General features: G+C 37.4%; 1 protein-coding gene across 2 annotated transcripts in view; it reads right to left on the bottom strand.

The window, feature by feature from the left end:
• lpin1b (lipin 1b) overlaps window positions 1–16,214 on the bottom strand; it is a 28,882-nt gene extending 12,668 nt beyond the window's left edge. The window contains exons 1-8 of one of the 2 annotated variants that reach the window (XM_067418117.1): window positions 16,057–16,214; window positions 4,366–4,566; window positions 4,161–4,256; window positions 2,632–2,846; window positions 2,436–2,522; window positions 618–732; window positions 222–486; window positions 37–130 (exon numbers count right to left, since the gene is read on the bottom strand). In XM_067418117.1, the coding sequence (XP_067274218.1) occupies window positions 37–130; window positions 222–486; window positions 618–732; window positions 2,436–2,522; window positions 2,632–2,846; window positions 4,161–4,256; window positions 4,366–4,566; window positions 16,057–16,149 (1,166 nt within the window). In that variant the 5' untranslated portion in view covers window positions 16,150–16,214. Of the gene's footprint in view, window positions 1–36; window positions 131–221; window positions 487–617; window positions 733–2,435; window positions 2,523–2,631; window positions 2,847–4,160; window positions 4,257–4,365; window positions 4,567–10,065; window positions 10,291–16,056 lie in introns of those variants that run through there. The other variant, XM_067418118.1, reaches the window with a different exon arrangement.
• Between the last annotated feature and the right edge of the window lie 568 nt (window positions 16,215–16,782).

Here is a 16,782-nt window from a genome sequence, read left to right as displayed (position 1 = left end):
ACAGCCTTATATAGAGGTTAAATTAGGATGACACACCTTTTCGGGAAGTAAAGTGCCGCCACCTCCGGTTCCAAATCTTTAATATCATCCAAATACACACCATCAGAACCCAGATGGCGACTTTTCTTATCTACATGAGAACACACAAAACACCTTAATTTAAGAAATACACAAAAGCAAGCCAAACAATTTTTAACCCATTAAAATGTTGCACTAATAACCTTTTCTTTTAGTCTTATTTTGTGGGCGGAGTCCAGTTTTTTCCCCTCCCTCCTCAACCTCAGACATCACGCACGCTGCTGGTGTCACATCCTGCTTTTCAAACTCTTTCACTCTGTTTGATTGGCCCTCAGCATGTAATGTCCTTTTGCTGTCATGGTGATGGGCGGCAGTCTCAGGGATGACTCTGAAATGTGTGTTGTCAGAGACTGGGATTGACAGAGGGCACGCAGGCAGGACGTTTGGTTTCGCTGACAGAAATGATGGCTGTAAATACATTTTTATTATGAGGTAAGTATGAGTTTAATACATGAGGGGTCTTTCAAATCACATTGACTTTATAGTTGCTGTTAGTTGGGTTAATGTGTCAGTGAGTTGGTTTTTAGGATAACTCTGACCTTGGCAGCTTGTGGTAACTCTCCCCAGGACCACAACATGGCCGAATCCTCCTGATGATCTTTACAAAGCAGTTCAGAGTCACTCTTAGGGGTGCAGGGACGAGACACATTAGGACTGGAGAGAAAAAGAGAGGACCTAATCAAATCATATTCCTTTACTACACAAACTAGATTTTTAGATACATTTTTATATGCAAAACATAACGAGAAAAAAGAGCACTGACAGAGATTATTAGCTACATTTTGTTTATAATTGGCAGAAAAACATTTCCTTTGCAGTGAATAAATGGTGTGTGAGCGAGTGTCTGTGTTTGGGCTCTTCCTTTATATTTATACCTTTGTATTACAAAGAAAATCATTCTAATATACTGATTTGCTACTCAAGAAAAATTTATTATTATTATTACGGAGAGTCTATTCAAACCAAGTACAAATAGTGTGCCTTGTTAACAAGTGCTATTCGCACTAGCTCCGCCTAACAATGCCTGATTGGGCAAAACAGGATTAAAAAAACGTGCATATCTTTTGTGGCGCAATCAGTAAAGCATCCGACTAAGGGTTACTTCAGCGATTAGCATTTGGCTTTGTATCAGTAGAAACCCTGGAGTATATTCAAATGATTGTGCTTTCCCCCCTCATATCTCCCTGAGACAAGAGATTTATGCATTTTATTTCTGGAAAAATTCCTGGAATGTTTGGCCAAAGGCTAAAGACTACAGCCAGCAGAGGGAGCCATTTCCACATGTTTTGAACCCGCTCATGGGGGTGGAGATCACACTCAGAGCTCAGCTCAGCTACAGGCACTCATTTAAACGGAGCTATGGTGAGCAATGGAAGTCTTTTAACTTCTCAAATTAATTTCTATGAAAGTTAAGCTTGCAAAGGCATGAACTGAAACGCGCCAGACTGAGCTCGTGTTGTGAATGTGTGCCGCGAGTGTAGTCGCGATTACCTCAGCTCTCATCACGGTGACTCACTCATTTATATTGAACAGACACGTTCAGTTTTTAATTGTAGTGTCTTCTCCAACTCAGGCACAGTAATCAAGTTGGTGGATTTGGAAGTGGCCTCACAGGGCAGCAAAGCATTCTGGGAATTGTAGTCTTTCATCCCCATGAGGCAAAAATAAATTTTCTGTCTTTTCACAGTCTAGAAAGCACCAAATTCAAAAATAATTTCACGTTTCTACTACATTGATGACCCAGTTTAAATACAGATTCATCTTCCCAGCGCTGAAGTATCCCTTTAAGGATCTTGGTTTTGACGTGATTGACCAGGGTTCGAATTTGCCTTTAGCAGAGCTTATCCTTTTTCCCATCGCATATCACTTTGGAAAGGCATTTACTTTCAATACAAATTAAGAAAATGTAAATATCATCTATCACTAAGAAAATATGAAATTTATTGCACTTAATGTAAACAGAATCTAGTTGATATTTACACGGTTAAATTATAGCATCTATTGCCGCTGCCTTATTATTATCAATGTTGAAAACAGTGTCTACATCTTCCTACCTGCAAGCACCTGTTGTCTTAATTGACACATTTAATCAATTTAATTATTTAATTATTTCTAAAAAAAATATTATAATAATTTCTTTAAGCAAACATATCTTACAGACACCAAAATTTTTGAATTTATAATTTAATCTGCCAATATTATATATTTTTTTAATAGCGCGAATAATTTAATAACACTGTTAAATGTAATCCTTAACAACTGTCAAAATTGTTATACTGCACATTATAATGTTGTGATGCGTAAATTAACTTTTTAAAATTTAAAACTCATTCTTATTATGTGTGTTTGAGCTCCACCTGTGAACCGGACTCCACTCTCCATCTGAGCGAGCATAAGTTGTGTTTTGCTTGTTTCCAGTGGTTAAAGCTCCATTCAGCAGGTCTCTACAAACATGGAAACATACATAAGATACCGGTGTTGTGCAAAAAAGTAAACTACTTAATTTTGAGATTTATGTATTTGGTCTAAAAAGGCTTTAAAGGATCAGCTGACCTGTTCTGATCAGGCTGCTCGCTGTCATTGATGTCGATGTTAAACAGTTCCTCATCTGAGAACTCCACGCTCTCCTCCTTCTTCACATCCTCCACTCTGCACTTCCTTCTCCTCTTCCTCCTCTTCTTCATCATTCCATTCTCAGTGCAGGAGCCCATCAGAAAACCCCCGTCGGACGGAATGGGAGATGTGACCAGGTAAGATGGGATCACTTCCTGTAGGGAATCATCGGAAAAGAAAGTTAATCTGAGATCTGATCAAACGAGTGTGTGGTGTAAACACTGTGCGAGCTATCAACAGACATTAGTAGTGAGTTTGTTTTGTTTTTGAATGAGGTCACATAAACGTGTGTAAATGTAGAGTGTGCAGTGTAATAATCTGAAGTATTAGATAAGAAAAAAAGAGATGAAATGATGAAAATAAGGATGTTCTCTCAGCTGATCTCAGAACCACAAAGTCTGATTCTCAAAAACAAGTGTCACGTTTGCAGTGGTCTTACCGCACTTCCTATATTTACTTCCTATATTAGTTTCAATATGATCCGATTCAGAACACTAATATGTTTTAAAATGTTATTCTATTCTACAATAAATCTTTGTTCTAATTGTACTGTTCTAAAATACTGCACTGTTACTTTTTATAATTTTACTTAAATGTTTACTGATCTGTTTCAGAATGCAGTTCAGTTCTAGAAAGCTGGATTAAGTTCACAGTATGGTCACATTATAGCCTAGAAATCTAGACACACCCTAGCGGCAGCAAATCTAATTTTCCGCAAGTGTCGTCTAGCAACTCTCAATACCCTTCTGAGCTGTAAACGCCAAACTCTGGTCGCACCAATCACATCGTGTGGGCGGAGCCATAATGACGACGGCCGAGTTGCATGTGCGCATGCTTCTAGCAAACACAGAAACTGGCGAACGGCGGTCTTTCGAATCAGCTTTGACCGCGACTCTGGAAGACTTGGAGTTAAGCTTTTCTCTGAGAAAAGAACAAAGAACGGCACTGAAGTCATTCTTAAAAAGGGAAGATGTGTTCTGAGTTTTGCTCACCGGATACGCCGAATGTTTAACCTGTCAATGTGCTCTGCTTCACCTTCGTTGCTCTGGTTGGTGGTAGCGCTATCCTATCGCGTGCAGAGGGAGTTTGAAAGACAACCGTTTATCCGCCCCTCGGATTGAGCTGTCAATGGTGAGTTTCCAGACCAAACATCTTGATGTGGCTCTGGCTTGTCAGGCTAGTCACATTAGGCTTTGAAGATGCAAAATGACTTTTATCATCTTTTTTAACATCAGCTTTATGTTTATGGTTCTCTGAGATTTGTTACATTTCCTCTACTGATCAAATATCTTTGCTCTATGTGAATTCACAGGTCAGAGGTCACTAAACTTGAGCTTGCATTTTCTGGTCTTCAGCACTCATTATAGAAGTGAATGAGCACAAGTGTGACCAAAGCTTTAGAAAGGAAACAAGTATGAATATTGATAAGCAAAAGGTGAGTGTTTGCATATTTCTCTGTTGTTCTGTACCTCATTGTCTTCTGTCTCCTTGACAAAAAACGCTTCTCCATTTTCGCCTAACTTCATATGCAAATTCACAGGTTCCCCATTGATCTCAATGTCCACCTGAGTGACAGAAAGAGAGAAGATAAGTCAACGCATTATGGACCAACCAGATATCATAGGGAGGTCAGACAACATAACATTATCTCAACTGTATCCTGGTATCACTCACCACTTTCTCTCGTGACCTCAGGACACCCATCTTTCCAAAGCGTACGTGAAAAGGAGAGCATATCAGAGCTCCATCTGGCTGTCGGACAACGATGACATCGATGCAGCCGGACAGCGTGGCGGGATTCAGACCTCTGTAGAGTTCCTTCACCTGCACGAACACCTGCCCTGCCAACTGACCCACGTAATTCATGGTCTGAGTCTACACGGAGAAAGGAGGAGGAATGTCATTAATGGAACCTGTACAGGTATGGTCAGTATGAAATCTATGGAGCATACATTTTGAAGTGTGCCATTTTCTTATATTAAAACACTTTCAGAATTACACTGAAGAAGAGACCAGAATGTCAGTCATTTGAAGGTGATTGTTTTTGCCATGAACCATTATGCAACTACCTAAAACATGCAACCACATAGCAACGCTCTAAAAGGTGCGTGTAGGCATGGGCGTTTTAGAAACTTTTGCAAATCATTTGTTTAAAGGTGGGGTAAGTGTTATTTCAAAACCGTTTTAGAAAAAGGACTCGGGCCGAGTGGAATAACAAACTTGTAGCCAATCAGCAGGTAAAGGGCGTGTCTATGGTGAGACGAGAGGCTCAGTGCGCATCATTACTCAAAACACGAGTCACACAGGACGGACATTAGCCAAGAAAGAACTAATATATGCTGGCTTTTGCTTGAATATGCTCGTGTGTCATGTTCACTTGTTTGTCCATTTGTGATCGTATTGTGTCTCACTTCAGCGACGATAAAGACCCGTTCATTTCCACACCGTATTGAGCATCTAAAACCCCTCAGTGTTTCAAGGTTTCAAGGGTCAGCTCACAAAATGTGTCCGACAGGGAAGATACTATACTCCTAATATATGTTTGTTTCCTCTTTTCATCTATATAACCCATCCGGTCATAATTGTAATATGTTGTTAACTGGACTATCGAGCTAACATTATCGAGTTGTTCATGAGAACGGTTTGTGTTTTTGTGATCGATATAACTCTAATCTGGTCATAATTGTTATATGTCGTTAGCTGGACTGGCTTGCTCGTGTGCTATCGAGCTGTTCATGAGAACGGTTTGTGTTTTTGTGATGGAAGGGATGACTTTTTCATTGAATTTTCGACCTTTTTTGGGGGTAGGGGCGTGTTTGTTTTGGTGGTTTGAAATATCAACAACAGTTACCAGATAGCACTTACCCCACCTTTAAAACCAGTGATTCGGAGAGCATGTCAAACTGCCAAAGTGACGTGATTTCAGTAAACAAGGCTTTGCTACTTAATGAGATGTTTCAAAATGTCAATGGTCGACCACTAGGGAGTGATGATCTCTGTAAACCCATGAAACAGTGTCTATATATCAGGGCTGGGAAGCTCTGGCCCTCGAAATTTACTTTCCTGCTGATTTTTAACCATGGTCAAACTCCTCTACCTGTAGCTTTCTAGTAACCCTGAAGACCATGATTAGCTTGTTTGGATGGGTTTGTTTATGGTTAAAGCTAACCTTTGCAGGAAACTGGATCTCAAAGCCCAGAGGTGCTTTTTTTTCTCCCATCACTAGGCACTTGCAACACTCTAGCATTGTGAAATTACTGAAAGAGTTGTTACCTTTAGCTTCTCAATATTTTCAACTCATCTCTATCTCAGGGTCATGCCCCAAGACCCTTCAAGCTGGCTGTATTATGTTTTTAAGCCTCTCATTAAGAAAACACATCTAAATGAATTAGCAAATTACAGACCCATTTCAAATATTCCTTTTATGAATAAAATACTAAAAATTGTGTCTGGTCAGTTGTGTCTGGTACATCAAAATTGTGTCTGGTACATCAGTAAAAATGATGTAGTGCCGCAAGGGTCTAATTTAAGTGCTTCAACATACATGCTTCCCATTGGTAATATTATTAAAATATATGTAATTAGATTCTGTTCCATCGTTTCTAGCACAGAAAAGCTAGTTTATGCATTCATAACCTCTAGAGTGGATTATTGTAATGCTCAACTACATGGTTGTCCTGCATCCTCAAACAAGCTACAATTGCTCAAAAGTGCAGCTGCTCGGTTATGAAAATATGATCATATGAACACAATTTTATCATATCAGCAGGGGCGTAGCCATCTTTCCAGAAGTGAGGGGGACAGAAATGTCATAATACCTTTTTTTTTTTTTTTTTTTTTTTGGACCAATATAATTTATCGCATCTCTTGCTTTTAATTGGGCAAGATATCAAATACACTGCTGAACAATAACCACTAATATCTATAATATTATTCTCCTATTTTTATGCCAATTTTATGATTGGTTTATAATACAAACACTTGTGCATTAAGATTCCATAGATTTTATGCAATGTAAATATATATATATATATATATATATATATATATATATATATATATATATATATATATATATATATATATATATATATATATATATATATATATATATATATATTCTGATGTAAACCATGCTGTTCTCTATGTAAGTATAGTAAAGTGTGATTTATTCCTGTGATCAAAGCTGAATTTATCATCATTACTCCTGTCTTCAGAGTCACATGATCCTTCACTAATCATTCTCATATGAGGATTTGATGATCAACACACATTTATGATTATTATCAGTTGTGCTGCTCATAGTGCTGCTTAATTTTTGTGGAAACCATCTAAACATTTGTGGTAAAATTAAAAAAGAAATTAATAATTTTATTGATCAGACATGCATTAAATTGATCACAAGTGATATTTTTAATATTACAAAAGATAATAATTTATTTAATAAATGCTGGCCAATTGAACTTTCTATTCATCAAAGAATCCTGAAAAATAACATGTAGGCTATCATGTTTTCCACAACATTTTTAAGCAGCACAATTGTTTTCAACACTGATAATAATCATGTTTATTGTTTATGAAATCCTCATATGAGAATGATTAGTGCAGGATCATGTGACACTGAAGACTGGAGTAATGATGATAAATTCAGCTTTAATCACAGCAATAAATTACTATATATTCACATAGGAAAAAAGCTGTTTTAATTTGTAATAATATTTCAACATATTACTGTTTAACTATTTTTGATTACATAAATGCAGCCTTGGTGAGCAGAAGATACTAAACATTAAAAGCTGCATTATTCATATGATAGGCCTACTTTATTGTCAATAAATAGGCTACTTTGAGATGACTTGAAAAACACACATAAAGCATATATTGTCGCAATCATCTGATTGTCGTCGTCGCGTTTCAGCTCATAACGATTGTTTTCCATCAGCTGAATCAACTTTTGGACTTTCTGTGAGAGAGCGCCCTCCTCATATTTAGATACGAATAAAATGACAGGTTTTGATTATTAACATAGATTATTTTTTGTCTCTGAATTTAAATCTTGATGTATTCACATTGGTTTCTATGTATAAATACACTTGCCTGTGACCTCAAGAAGCGCGCTATCAACCGAGATTAGAGAAAGCTGTTTTTAGCGTCCCTGTTAACGTGCCCGCGTCCCGCGCAGGGTAACGCTGGTTCGAATCCCGCTCGGAGCGGGTCGACTAGGATCGGCGAGACCCAGTAAAAGTGCGGGGGACGAAAATACATTTTATTAAAAGTGAGGGGGACACGTCCCCCGCGTCCCCCGCATAATCTACGCCCATGCATATCAGTTCAGTATTAATTAAAAAATATTGCTTCTGTCGCTTAAGACCCAAAATGTTGTAACTCCTATGTATTAAACCAATCTTCTATCTCCCTACAGTCCACCACTCTCTTCAAGAAACTCTGATCTTTAAGTAGTAAAGGAGGGAGATGGTTTTACATTTGGCTTTTTTAAATCTAGATAAAAGACACATTTCTTTAGCCGAACATTCACATAATGCATCTCATAACCTTTATTCCAATTATAGCAGAACAAATGCACATGACTATTGCAATGTAATGAACAGTAGCGTTGCTAATTATTTTCCATTTGCTTTTCTGTTTCTACCTAAATAAATACATGAGGTGAGGCATGATTTGTATTATCTTAGAACTGTACATTCTTTCATATGGACATTACTCTGACACAGTCCCCTCTAATAACAAATTACACTAAACTGTAGTGTAGAAACATGTATTTTCTTTAAAGCGGCTTTGAAAAGACATGTAGGGAGGATGCTTATAATATATATCGGCATCTGCAATATATGCTAAATTGTGAAGTTATTGTTATCGGCCAGATAATACGATTTGGCTGATATATTAAAGCCGATAAATAGTGGATTATTTCCTTCAGCTGAGACACTTCAGATGCGAACTGTTCACCATTATGGTTTTGAATGACTGGAATCACTTCAAAACAGGAAAATGCAGTAAAGTGCAGCACAAGTCTGTCATATAGGCTACATAAAATTATAATGAGAACATAATGGGACATGGCTTTTAATGCTGAGACTTGTTTTTGTAACAAGGATCTCAAAAATTATATAATTTTTTTATTTAGATTTATCGCCAAATATATCGGTTATCGGCTTTCAAATATAAAAAATTATCGGTGATCATTTAAGCCAAAATGTTCATCAGTGCATCCCTAATGATGTACATTGTGAAGAGCGCTATACAAATAAATGTGAATTTTATTGAATTAATGAATGATGTTAAATTTCTTTGACACAAACATATCTTTTTGGAAATGCTATCCACAGTGATTCTGGTTAATCTGATACCCCCAAGAACAGAAATGAATTATTGATTTCTAGTGAAGCTCTTGTGAGTTTATTACTGTACAAGAATGAAATTCAGTCCCCAGTTACTTCTGATCTTGATCAAACACACATGATCTTTTATCAAAGACTCTCTGGACAATATGAAACGTTCAGTCCCTTTGATCACAAAGGTCAATGATCTGACCGGACCATAACATACACACTTTACAGACACTAATAAAGAACATCTGTCAAATGCCACAGGATCAGATGGCAGAATCTCTCTCTCTATACATAGAGTGATTATCGCTGCTGTACTTCTCCTGGTTTCATATTCCTCCATAAGTGAATAATGTCAGCCCCAGCCCAGACATGCCAACTGAGTTAACAGAACAGATGATTCCAGAAATATACAGAGGAGAAAAGCACCTTAAAGCCATCGGTTTCTCACTGAAGCTCTAATGCAGAAGTGAACCTTTCAAGAATTAGTCACATAACTCAGAATTAACCATCGCATGCAAAGAGGTCAGTCAGAGGAGAGTAGAGAGAGAGAGAGAGAGAGAGAGAGAGAGAGAGAGAGAGAGAGAGAGAGAGAAATGTTATAAGCCCCTAAGAAGTGTGATCTTGTAGTCAAATAATGCAGTTACTTGCATTCAATTTGCATTAAAGTAATATTTAAAATGTATATTATGAAATGTTATACAGTTATATTGTAGTTTGTTGCTGAATGCACATTTAACGTAGGATACTTTAAAATAAAAATTCTTGTGATTCAGGGCAGATATGAGCCATAATAAATGATAAAATCTCTGAATTTAAGTGTAAAGGGAAATAATGACTTATCAACAGCTTTCATTATATCAGTTATGTAATCAGAGGTAACTCGAAAACAATGTTTACAGACATCACTAAAGAATGTCAACATGACAATTTCATTATAATTCCAAAACATCAATAATGACACACATACACTCATAAAACATAATGAATTCGATGACCGTATGCTAGTGTATGAAGTCTCTCTCACCTCCAGTTAAAGCTCCGTTCAGTTCATCGTGTTTTCAGAAGAGTGAAGGACAAACACAGTGACATTCATGCGCTCATATTCTCTGTCATATTCATATTCATGTTAACAGACCGATGAGAGTGACGTCACGACTGCTGGAAAAAAAACCGTGAGAAAAGACGCCGATTAGCCAATCGGTGAAAATTACTTCCCTCTTTCTTCTCGTCGGGTCACTTTCGTATTCATTCACGCCTTCCAGATTTCACATGGCATTAGATCGCATTCACTATAGGGATATTTTTTAATAGAAGGCTGTTTTGAAGAAACTGGAAGAGAGCCGATGAGTTGTGGGCGGGCGCTTATAGTTTGTTTTATTTTGGGTTCTTGCAGGTACCGCTTTGAGTGACAGCTGTGAGGTGATACTCCTGTCCAATCAGCGCGCAGTTTTCATGACACATAGCGGCTGCAGTGAGGTGATTATATTGACCAATCAGCGAGCCGCTCTCTTCTCTCCGAGTCGCTGCTGTAAGGTGATCCTCTTATCCAATAAGTGAGCAGCTTTCACTGACATTCGATGTCTGCTGTCTTTAATTAGCACTTTTCATGTTGAAAGATTGACATAAATGCAAGTTAAAATAAATGAATGAACTAAAATAATAATATGTATACTTTCTGCAATGTTTTAAAGAAAATTGGGTATAGGGCTTGTAGCATTTTAAAAAGAAGTTTATAGCTATAGTTTATAAAAACACAATAGCTCTATACACCGATTAGGCATAACACTGACAGATGAAGTTAATAAATGATAATTTCTTCATCACGGCACCTGTTAGTGGGTAGGAAATATTAGGCAGCAAGTGAACAGTTTGCCGTCAAAGTTGATGTGTTAGAAGCAGGAAAATGGACAAGTGTAAGGATTTGAGGGAGTTTTTGTGGGCCAAATTCAGATGACTGGGTGGGTCAAAGCATCTCCAAAACTGCAGCTCTTGTGGGGTGTTCCCTGTCCGCGGTGTTCATTATTTATCAAAATAGGTCCAAGGAAGGAACAATGGTGAACTGGTGAAACTGAGAGGGTCGTGGGTGACCAAGTCTCATTGATGCACGTGGGGAGCGAAGGCTGGCCCGATTAAACAGACGAGCTACTGGAGCTCATATTGCTCAAGAAGTTAATGCTGGTTCTGCTAGAAAGGTGTCAGAATACACAGTTCATCAAAGTTTGTTGTGTATGGTACTGCATAGCCGCAGACCGGTCAGGGTGTCCATGCTGACCCCTGAGCATCAAAACCAGACCACTGAGCAATTGAAGAAGGTGACCTGGTCTGATGAATCACGTTTTCTTTTTCATCACGTGAATGGCCGGGTGCATGTGTATCGCTTACCTGGGGAACACATGGCATCAGGATGCACTATGGGAAGAAGGCAAGCCTGTGGAGGCAGTGTGATGCTTTGGGCAATGTTCTGCTGGGAAACCTTGTGTCCTGCCATCCATATGCAGAGGTGGTAAAAGTACTCAAAAGTTATACTCGAGTGAAAGTATATATACCTAAATAAAAAAATACTCCAGTAAAAGTAGAAAGTCCTCAATTCAAACATCACTTGAGTAAAAGTACAAAAGTATCAGATTTAAAACGTACTCAAGTACCGAAAGTAAAAAGTAAATACTCAAATTAACTGTAAATATCAATAATTAAGCAGATAAAATCTTTTGGGACTGATATGCAATGCTTTAATTGAACAAAAGATAAGATTAGATACTGCAATTAAGAATTTGTTAGATTTGCAATTAATAGGAGACAATGAAGCACCTTAACACAGTATAGGGGTTAAACTTAACATAGACGTGTTCCATAACATTAGCTCAATAAACAAGATACTATTAACTAATTCAAAATTAATTCAAAAGCCATAACCACAATGACATATTACGTAACAATTAGTTAATAGTCATGTGCCTCAACAAGTAAAGTTATAATATAATTTTGCCAATTGTTATGATTAATGATTAATTAAACAGACAACTGAGAGTCAGAATGCATGGCTTTGAATACATGAATTTACATTATTAGTTAATGTAATATGTTATTAGGGAAATAATGATGTCATATTTAATTAATAGCAATTCATATATTACTTAATCTATTAATCATAGAGAATGTTCATTAGTTGCTGATGCAGTTATCATAAATAAATGGTTTAGTTCTTCATTAGTAATACATTAACTCATGATTATCTGTGCATTAATTAGGCATGAATTATAATAGTGCACCTGTATTGTAAAGTGTTACTGATGTTTTCATAGTAAATAGTGTGCCGCAAAATAAAAAAGTTGGAGAAACACTGAGCTAACGTTAAGTGTGGCAAACCTGACTTGTCAGCTTTTCCAAGTCTATACCCGACTGGATCATCCATGAATGACCAGACCGGTTTGGAAATCAAGTGTAATAAATACTTAATACTTGGAGCGAGCATGGAGAAATGTATTGGAGTAAAAAGTAAACTTTGCCTTTAATATTGTAGTGGAGTAAGAGTAAAAGTAGATGCAAATAAAATATACTCAAGTAAAGTACAGATCCCCGAAAAAAATACTTAAGTAAAGTATCAAAGTATTTTTACTTGATTACTTGCCACCCCTGTCCATATGGATGTTACTTTGACACGCTCCACCTATATGCACTGTTGCAGAGGCAGACCATGTACACGAGAGGCATGTTGCATGAATGTAACTAAACAAACCCTGAGTTTAGAGTAGGTTTAAAGTTAATAAATCCAACCTGGTTTAGATCAAGTTCAGCTATTTCTCAAAGCTTGGTATAAACTTTCTCTGTTCTTAAATTTAAACTCAAGTTTAATCCAGAGTTAGCGATTAACTCGGAAACACGTGCACCTGAAAGTGTAACACGTGCGGCAAACAGCCACAGTGTCCGTTTGATTCACTTCTTGCAAGAGAGAGGGCGAAATTCACTTCTCTTCTGAAGATTGAGAGATCGTTTTGAAAATTATCATGAAATGAAATGCGTTTACAAAGCATGAATAAACACTGCTGCTGTAGTGACAGTTTGAGAAGGCAGCTTAAAGAATATCTGACTATATCAATGCCAAATTTTGGGCCCTGGGTACAAACCATCTTGCTAGGCCCCCGTACCAAATACCATAGTGATACCAATGGTATTTTATTTTATCATAAAAACACTTAAAATGTAAACAAAATAAGCCATTTGTACATAAATTCAATACAAATGTTAGTGCATGTATATGTATGTATAGAAAACTGACTTCTAAGGGCCCCCACCCCTGCCTCGGGCCCTGGGATGAGCAATTTAGTCTCTAATGTTTTTTTCACTATAAACTGCAAATTTGGAATGAAAGATACAGGGGGTGTGGCTTTATTGCGTCTTTACTTGCAGCTGATTGGTCCAGTTTGGGTTTGCGATCTCTAACCCAGAATATTACCGGCTCCAGAGCAGGTTAGCTGTGTAGTGTAAGTTACCATGGTGATGAACACTGCTAAAAACCAATCCACCTTCTTGAGCCTGAAAAACCAGAGTTTGCTCAAACTAATCTTGAACTTACCTTGGTAGCAACTGAAACAACTGAAACTGTTTGTGCAACAGGCCAGAGGGCTATTCAAATCTTGCCCTGGAGGGCCAATGCCCTGCAGAGTTTAGCTCCAACCCTGATCAAACCTGATCAAACACACCCACATGTGATTTTCTAATGATCCTGAAGACACTGATTAGCATGTTCAGTGTGTGTTTGATTAGAGTTGGAGCTAAACTCTGCAGGGCATTGGCCCTCCAGGGCAAGATTTGAATAGCCCTCTGGCCTGTTGCACAAACAGTTTCAGTTGTTTCAGTTGCTACCAAGGTAAGTTCAAGATGTACACCCTGTCATGGAAATGCTATTCCCTGGTGGCTGTGGCCTCTTTCAGCAGGATAATCTGCCCTGACAAAAAAGAAAAAATGGGGGGGCCCCAGCAACTTACAGGACTTAAAGGATCTGATGCTAACATCTTGGTGTCAGATTAGGGGGATAGAAGGTACAGTTTGTACGGTATAAAAAACATTACGTCTATGGAGAGTTCCCGCAAAGATAGTGAACCAGAGGTGTGTGTGTGTGTGTGTGTGTGTGTGTGTGTGTGTGTGTGTGTGTGTGTGTGTGTGTGTGTGTGTTCAAACCTAATAGTAAAGTCATCTAAACTATAAAATAACAAATAAAAGTATATGAATAATTTAAGATATAATATTCAAATATTATTAATTTACATTATTTTCTTCATTATTTATTCATGTAATTTATTAGCGTATTAAAAAGTTTAAAAAATCCGAGCTGGAAGTGACTGTGGGAATTTTTAAATAAATAAATGTTACTGTCAGGATCATATATACGGTATAGCTTCAGAAGTCATCACCCTTTGAGCAAATGTTGCACACGCATGCTGGATGTTTTTCCCCCAATCTCTACTCCTACACTTGCATTAAAAATTATTACAAGTTTTGTCAAGCCACTTTTATTTATAGCGCTTTATACAATACAGATTATTACAAAGCAGCTTTACAGTGATAAAATATAAGCCAATCTAGTGTTTACACTCTTCTTCTTCTGAGCCAAATGGGCTTTAAATCTACAACCACCAAACTCGGGTCAGTCCTTCAGACTGTTCTGACTTAATTTGATATATTTGCAAACTGATTCAACTTATGGTTTTCTCAAAAATGAAGATTAAACACCATAAAAGACCCATATGCTTTCACTAAGGGGGTTAAGACTTGATCATGAGTATCATCCAGATGTATCTATCACTGGCAAAGCCTAACAAATAGCTCAGGACATGCTAGCAGAGTGACAAACATGCTAGCATCATGCTAAATCGTATTAAGAACATGTTAAAACATGTTAGCAAAATGCTAATTCATATTAACAACATGCTAATTCATATTAAAAACATGCTAATTCATGTTAAAACACGCTAACAGTAGCCAAATTAATGCTAACGTGTTAAAACATGCTAGCAAAACACATTAAATTACGCTAGCAACATCTAAACCCTATAGGAACCACCCATAATAATAATAAGGCATAAATACATGTTTTACACAATAGTGGTAGTTGTTGAGTATAAAATCATAGATGAAAACCAGCTGAGACTCACTGAACTATAAGCAAAGCAGACAGATTGAAATAACGCATGCATAACAGAGCCAAAACTCAACTCAGCTGAATGTTTTACCATCAGACTGCGTGGTTAGGTTAGTAGAGCAATAACATGCGAGCGTGACTCAACCTCATAACCTCATGTCTTGTTTCATTTCTCTCTTGTTTGTCTGCTGTACTTCTTAACACATCATCTCACAGCACTGAAAGAGTTTATTTACATGCAAATCTCCTAATGTGGTCTGTCTGATGCACTGAAATGGAGGAGTCTTTCCACACACAATACATCTCTGGCTGCACATCAACGGTCTGACCTTGTAACATATTTTGTTTAGACCACAAAAGTTGGGAGGTTTGGGGGCTTGTGTAATTTTGTAACTTGTTAATTATATTTCTAATTATATTTCGTTTGACTGACTTCCATTTATTTATATATTGCGGTAATATTTACTGAATAAGGAAGAGCTCAAAAGTCTTCAGACTCCAACCATTTGACGTGTACAGATAGTTGAATGTTTAGATAGTTTATTAATATAATACAAAGATTTTTTTAAATGTACATCGATCAGACATAACATGATGACCTATATTGTGTTGGTCCTCCTTTTGCTGCCAAAACAGCTCTGACCCTTTGAGGCATGGACTCCACTAGACCCCCTGAAGGTGTGCTGTGCACCCATCACAGGAAACATTCAGCATTTTTACGTTCTCAAAAAAAGTAATCCTGTGTGGATGGGACCGCTGGCTGGTCCCCACAATACAGGTGATCTCAGGTTTTACTTTATCCTTATGGGGACATTTGGTCCCCACAATGTAATATAAGCAAGGACTGACCCACACAAAACAAAAACAGCAAGTTACCCAGGACCAGCTGTAGTCGATGGCTTCTTCTGTGCTCCTGATTTCCTGGTCACTTTCCGTTTCATTCTCAGCCTCCTCATCCTCTCTCTGCATGGCAACCACAGCGATCTTCTCAGAACCGCTTGATTAAAAGTTTTAAATATGCAAATGCTGCAGAAGAAATCCACTAAAGTTACAAATAGTTGCAGATGAGCTGTTTGATCAGAGAGCGGTTCTGTGTTTCAGCTTGTTTGTGGGGGGCAGAGACGGAGTCCGTCTATATTTACCTGCTACACTGCAAACTGTGTGTTTGTGGAAATGTGAGAGGGTCAAGTTCATGAGAGACCCTCAGGTTCACGGTCCAAATACACACACACAAATCAAAAGGACACATTCAAATCAGCACAAAAAGTATTTTCAAAGAAAAAATAAAGAATGAAAAAGATGAGCAAAAATAAACTTAAATAAGGGAACATAGGTTTTTATGTTTATAAGTTTAAATATGTTAAGAACAAGCTTTTTGTAGATTCTGAAGATTTTCAATTTGTTTTTTAAAAATGTTTTACAGATGTTGTTATATGTGATGTAAAATAAGCTACAGGGTTGAATAAGACTTTCACATCAGCAAAATGTTGAATCAAATTTCAAAATGATGAAGCAAATTTCATAGTTTTCAACTATGAAAAAAAAAAACATTAAAAAATGGAATTGACAGGGAAAAATAAACGTTTACTATTGGTGCGGTTT

Source organism: Pseudorasbora parva, chromosome 15 (assembly GCF_024679245.1).
Source record: "Pseudorasbora parva isolate DD20220531a chromosome 15, ASM2467924v1, whole genome shotgun sequence".
Lineage (NCBI taxonomy): Eukaryota > Metazoa > Chordata > Actinopteri > Cypriniformes > Gobionidae > Pseudorasbora > Pseudorasbora parva.
The sequence above is the reverse complement of the archived record's forward strand: the minus strand, read 5'-3'. Positions and strand labels throughout refer to the sequence as shown.